This window comes from Mesitornis unicolor, unplaced genomic scaffold (genome assembly GCF_000695765.1).
Source record: "Mesitornis unicolor isolate BGI_N332 unplaced genomic scaffold, ASM69576v1 scaffold13488, whole genome shotgun sequence".
Classification (NCBI taxonomy): domain Eukaryota; kingdom Metazoa; phylum Chordata; class Aves; order Mesitornithiformes; family Mesitornithidae; genus Mesitornis; species Mesitornis unicolor.
In genome coordinates, this window is record NW_010201261.1 from 24,053 (window position 1) to 30,306 (window position 6,254).

The window sequence follows — 6,254 nt, forward strand, 5'->3', positions numbered from 1 at the left end:
CTCTCTCCTTTTAACCTAGATGTCCTCAAGACTGTACTAGTTTCGAGTTCCTAGCTATGAGTGGATCTATGGCGCATCTGGAGATGACCTGAAAGGGAATGCAAAGAACAGACACAGACATGGGGGAACAAACACGAAGAAGACAACGCAGACTCTATTCACCATGAACAGACACAAGGTTGCTGACCACTCTGTAGATAAGCTAGTGATACCTCTGTGACTCTCCATGTCCTTTGTGGTGCACATGTGCTTGTTGCAACACGCATGGACAGAAAATCAAGGTAAAGCATTCAGTGAGAGCTCCTAAATTTCCCTGCTTTTTCACATGCTCCTGCTGGCACTAGAGGGCTCTAGGAGATGATGGTTCTGGAAGTCTCTGACTAACCTTGCTGTCCGTTGTTGGAGATTCCTTCTCCTTCTCTGCATGCTGGAGTTTTCTGTTCAGGTCTTGGAACATGTCTTGGTGACGTTTTCTTGTGTGCATGATTTTCTGAAGCAATCACAAGAGCCACAGGTCAGCAAACCCTATTCGGCTGTACAGAAAGAACTCGTCTTCCCCCCAGTTACATACATTATTAAAACCTAGCTCTGTCTGCCCGCAGGTGCAATCCAGTGTGACTAAACTACCTTCAAAGTTCACTGACAACCCAGTGCAACGCTGCCTTTATTTTCAGAATGAGACGATGAGAGAAAGCAGAAGACTATTTTTTGATCTTATGGTTACCCTAAACCTGCAACTGCCAACTGTTTATGCTGCAGAATTTGTGCTTGACTGGCAATGTTCTTCTAGATAGACCTAGGAAGCTCTGTTGACTTTCATCAACTGACACCTCACCCTATGTCCACTTTGTTCTCCTTTGTCAATGTGTTCACAGTTTACCCAAACATCTCAAATTTGTGTACAAAAAGCTCCATAAGAAACTATTCCACAGTTTCCTTTTCTTCATATTTTGACCATTCTGCACTTCAATTTTACCTTCTACTGTCCAGAAAGTGAGGCAGGACCAATTTCTATAAGCGCTTCCCTTTGCAACTAAGAGCAAGTTGTATATGGCTTTCTCGTGCTCTGCCAAGTGCTATATAATTGGAGATGACTCAAATAGTTTGGGACCAAGCTGAAGTATCAGCTTAGATGTACCATTGTGCCTCAATTTCAGACCAAGCTCACAACCTGGAGCTCTGAAGTGATTCTAGCATTATGGCAACTCCTTATGGGCTCTTAATGTGACTAAGATTTGGAATAAGTGAGCAGCTTTGAAGGGAAAGGATAGCTCTCCTGGGAAGGATGCCATGATTGGGCCCAGAATAGCTGCACTAGGTCTCAGTAGCCCTATGGACCCTCTATGGAGGACTGGCTCTTTCAAAGCTTTCCACTCTGTGCCTCAGGTGTGATGACAGACATTTCCCTACGTACAGTTTAGACTTTTCCCACCCAGGTTGGTTCTGTGAGGTTCATTAATAGGTGTGAAAGACCAGGGCTGATGACAGGTTGTGACAGTGAGGACATACGAGCTTCCTTTCTGTTAGGCAACAGATCTCGCACACAAAACCCAAGGCATTTTAGGCCATCAACCAAATGTACACGTGGTTTCCAAATGGAAACCTACAGCTTCATCAGCTCTCTGTAAGCATTTTTCTCACAGAGAAGTTACAGGCCTTGGGCAAGCTGACGTAGGATCTTACAAAATTATTTACAAATATTTACACAGAAGCTGCTGCTTCATAAATTAATAATGCACCCATATAAATCACCCATTTGTTTAGCTGCACAGGGTAGGCCGTACTAGACACCCAACACAACTCTTTCAATCCATTGTTTTTAAACTCTTGAAGCTCTTTGGGAAAGGCAGCACTCCTGCAAAGGTGTTAGAAAGAAAGCAGCATTTCTTTTTCTCATCCTATCCCTAGAAAAGCACATTCAGAAAGGGATGTACTCACCTCAAAATCTAGCTCTGCGTACCGGGATTTCCGCCTCTGGGTATTCAAAAGAGAAAGAGATAGGTGAAGGTTAGTAAGGGACTTATGCCAGTGAGTGGGCACACACTCAGCAACACAGTAGATAAAACAGGGAGACTAATTCTCCTTTTCCAGCTTCCTGCACCTTGAACACGTCTCTCTGGCTCTTCATGATGGAAAGCGCCAGCCAATTAGACGTTTCTCTACCAAAAAATGCTGAGCCTTGAAAAAGGCTGAGCCTGAGCTGAGCATGAAAGTTCAGTCAATCCAAGCCTCTATGCTAGTTATGAGCTTACATGTGGCTCACAGAATGGAAAGCAGAGAGGGTCAGCCAACTCGTCTACTGGAGGTTTTGAGCATCAGTCAGCCATAACTGAAGTTTGGACAGCAATGGCTGAGATCTGCTTTGTAACAACAGGCAAGTAAAGATGCCCCACGACAGACCTCAACATAAGATCTGAGGTCTAGAAGGAACTGCTGATATATGTAATGAGTTATCACAGGTCAGAAGGAGAGGGCTGCACTTACGTAAAACCTCTGACATCCCTGTGATACTATGAGGGGCATGCCTTAGGGACATTTTACACCCACTATCATTAGTTTTCTCATCTGTATTATGACTGAAGTCATCAAACTTGGAAAGAGAGGCAGAGGATAGAAGAAGAAAAGGTAATGCAAGCCATAAAATGAACAGTGTTTGACAAGGTAACATTTTTATTGGACTCTGCATTGCCTGTAGGACTAAAGACAGTCCATCCAGCAATGGAATGTGTCTGTGGAAGACGTGAGGGATATTAAACACCAGATTAGAAAATGGTATCACATGCAGTGATCCCTGATGATGAAATAATTCTGGCATAGTTGGTTTTGGCTTAAGGTGCTTCTCTTGAAACACCTGGTGTGGCCAGCATTGAGGGTCAGGCGTCATTCTTGAGAACAAGACAGTAATTCACATGCTCACCTCCAAGGAGCTCATGGAGAGAGTGGAGACAGTTTCACTCTTGGACACCACACCTGAGTTCCCTGAGTCACCTGTGTCACACAGGCTGTTGGGAATCTGTGACTCGTTAGAGATATTTTGTGGAGCCAGTTGCTGCTGTTGCTGTATCATGGAGGAACCTTGAACCTCACTGCATGCCATGGTTACAGGCTCCCTTGGAGGACTTTTGACAACAAAGCCTGGGTCAGTAGCCATACTGAGGTGGATGAGCCGTGTCTGGGGCATCTGGTCAATATTGATGCTGTATTTGCTCTCGTCTTTGGGCTTAGCCCGTAAGGTAGACGTGTTGGTAGGCAGAATGACGTAGCTGGTGTCCAGTGTTTGTTCTTGTGCCCGGGAGAGTTCTGAGTCCAACTTCTTGAAGATGTCCCCATCACAGATGTAGATGGACTTAGGTGGATGGTTCTTGTCCTTCTTCAGAGTGAGACTGTGATTGCTGAACTCATTCAGGTTGATGGCCCCCAAGTAGTGTGGTGAGCCCTGAAGATGCATTTTGGAGACATTGGCTGGAAGACTGTTAAAGTTTGATGATCCCTTCTGATGATTGAGTTTCAATTTCTCTTCATCCGGCAGTGATGGACGCTTCAGTGTTCCTGTGATGGTTGAGGTCCTGCAGGTGGTGATGTCTTTATTCAGCACTAGGGAGACAGATAAGTATCCTTAGCACCTCACCTAGGTCTTTGTTAACACATCAATACACCTACCACACTCACACCATACTAGCATGCTTCCTCGGACCTCTCAGGAAGAGGCTATGGTGGCAGAATAGTGTTTTATATTGGTTTTGTTTTGGTTTTTGTTTTGTTTTGTTTTAAATCCTGGATGCTGAGGGCAAAGCTAAAGCCAGGGAGGGAATAAAAACTTTCTCATTTTGAGAGTATTCTCTGTCATGTGAATTTTCCAATACAGTCATGGCCAATACTCTCAACTAGGCCAACACACATTGTCATATTGATAGCAGTATCTTGAAAAGCAAATACATGTATATATATATTTAGTAAGCGTAGTATGTCTATATATAAATTATATATATTAACAGCCTATGGAGGAGTAGAATTCTTTAAAATAAAAGGATGTTTCCACATCTAAATATATTTCGATTCAGAAAATAACTGAAATGTAGCATTATCAATTATTTCAAATGTAAATTTATTTTTTGCCCCAAACTCGTTGAACTTCTTCAGGTTGCTCTTTTCCCCTGAATACCTTAAGTGTCAATAGTTTTAAAATACACCACATTTTACTATAAATTTCTAGCTGCTCTCCAAAAAGCCTACATTCTAGTAATCACGGCAAGCCTTTGGGAGAGCTAATTATTTAGCATTTTTCAATTTCTCTTGAGGAAAGAAAGGAATGCCATCAATATTTGTTAATAGGAGAGAAGATCCTTAAACAGACGAGGTGAACATGCCAGTGTAAAGGACACACAGACACCCCTTCCCACACAACACTGTCCACAACAAAACATCTGCTCCTTTTCTAGGCATAAGAATCCATCATTCAGGCGATTTCAGGCTGCATTAAAGATCTTAGGAAGATAATAACACCAGCCTTGATGTCTCCAGGGAATGGAAACCATGAACTGCGGGGCAGGGGCAAAGTGGTGTGGAACTGGAGGCTACTTACCCATTTCAGCATGGGAAAGGAGAAATAAATGCATGTTCCCCTTTCACTCACCTCAGAAGGGAAAAAAAAAAGATCCTCTTACCTATTTTCTTCTCAATGGACCAGAGAAAAGGATCTCTGGAATAACGTGATACTACTCAGCTGCTGCACCTGGGGCAGAGGTAGGACGTGCCACAGACATCCCATGGGACTGAGGACACACTAATTTTTCTACCAACTTATACTGGGAGCAATGGGTGCTGGAAGAGGAAAAGTCCCCTCAAAGGCTACAGAGCAGGCAAGGCAGGAGGACAAGGAGACCAAGCAGAATAAAAGAACTTATAAAAAGCTTTTAAAGCTAAACACTCTGGCTGTAACTACAGCAGCTGTGGTCTTCTTGATATTTCTAGAGGACACGCTAGGATAAAACAGAGCATTATAGTGTATTCATAGTGGGAAGACGTTACTGAAGTCACACCCTTCACTTGGGAATGTCAGTAAGATTTATTGATTCAGACTCTTCTGCATGCTCACATCAGCTGCAGCAAGTAGGTTTGGAGAGCTTTACCAGTGAATCTAAGCGAGGAGGTTATGAACAGTATCAGGTATATCTCTAACCCGTCTGGAGCTGGTGCCTCCAGGAGAAATGATGAAACCAACCGACATATTTCTATTTTTTATTGTTGAAGATGCAGAACGCATAGTACGATGCATCATACAGAAAGGTCTCTGAAATATGGACTATTATTAACTACTTAGCTTGGCGTAGACTAACAGCACTTTATCAGAGGAGGAATATCTCTTCAACCAGACATGAACAAACAACCTGTATAGCTGTATGCTGGCAAAGGAAGGAAAGCTTAAGCTGTTAGCAAGCTGTTGATCTAGGCTCTTCTGTCCTGAAGCCATGTGAAACCAATCATCTCATTCCTTTCCTCCAAAAAGTTCAATCTGGGAGCAAGAAATTCAGTATCAGACCCAGAAAGGCTCGTGTATTGCAGGAGGCCAGGGTCTGCCTTGGTTTCCAGCACAAGGTGGGCTGCTGGCTGTGTAGCTGGTTGTGTGTGCCAGCACAGACCCTAAGGCATTTTCGCTGAGCATGTGTTCAAGTCAGAACTGCTCTCACATGCATGTTTTTTGCATGTGATTTTTTGGAACTGAGATCTTCAGTGTCAAAAAGGAAGGAGGAAGACAGATGAGAAGAGGGAGACAGCTAGAAATTAGATTAGAGAGTGTGAGACAGAGAAACAGAAAGAAAAAAATGGACAGACCCTGAAAAGAGATAAATGGCCAGAAAGAGACCATGAAATAAGATATCACAGGGATAAGTGAGATAAATATACTGTGACTGTGATAACCATAGGGAGAGGGAGTGAGATAGAGACAGGGACAGGAAAAGATAAATAAGATATAGACAGATATTAGATAGATAAATGATAGTGACAGTGATAGACAATACACAGAAACAGAGTGACAGAGATAAATGTTGACAGAGATAGAAATACATAAATAGCAGGTACAGCAAGACAGACAGCTGAGGACAGAGATAAATAAGTGATTGCAAGAGATGAATTATAGATAAATACATTAGAAGCAGATAAATAAATGATAGATTAGATAAAGAAACAGATAAATGAAAGGGACAGGTAGAAGTGTTTAGACAGAAGGAGAGAAACTGAAAGAAAATAGGGAA

General features: G+C 42.7%; 1 protein-coding gene across 1 annotated transcript in view; it reads right to left on the minus strand.

Annotated features, from left to right (window-relative positions):
- Positions 1-6,254, minus strand: part of LOC104545002 (brain-specific angiogenesis inhibitor 1-like) — a gene marked incomplete at its 5' end in the record, with an annotated part of 63,936 nt that overhangs the window by 12,195 nt on the left and 45,487 nt on the right. Inside the window, 3 exons of the mRNA XM_010190019.1 lie at positions 386-490; positions 1,939-1,974; positions 2,918-3,594. Coding sequence (XP_010188321.1) covers positions 386-490; positions 1,939-1,974; positions 2,918-3,594 — 818 coding nt within the window. The remainder of the gene's footprint in view (positions 1-385; positions 491-1,938; positions 1,975-2,917; positions 3,595-6,254) is intronic.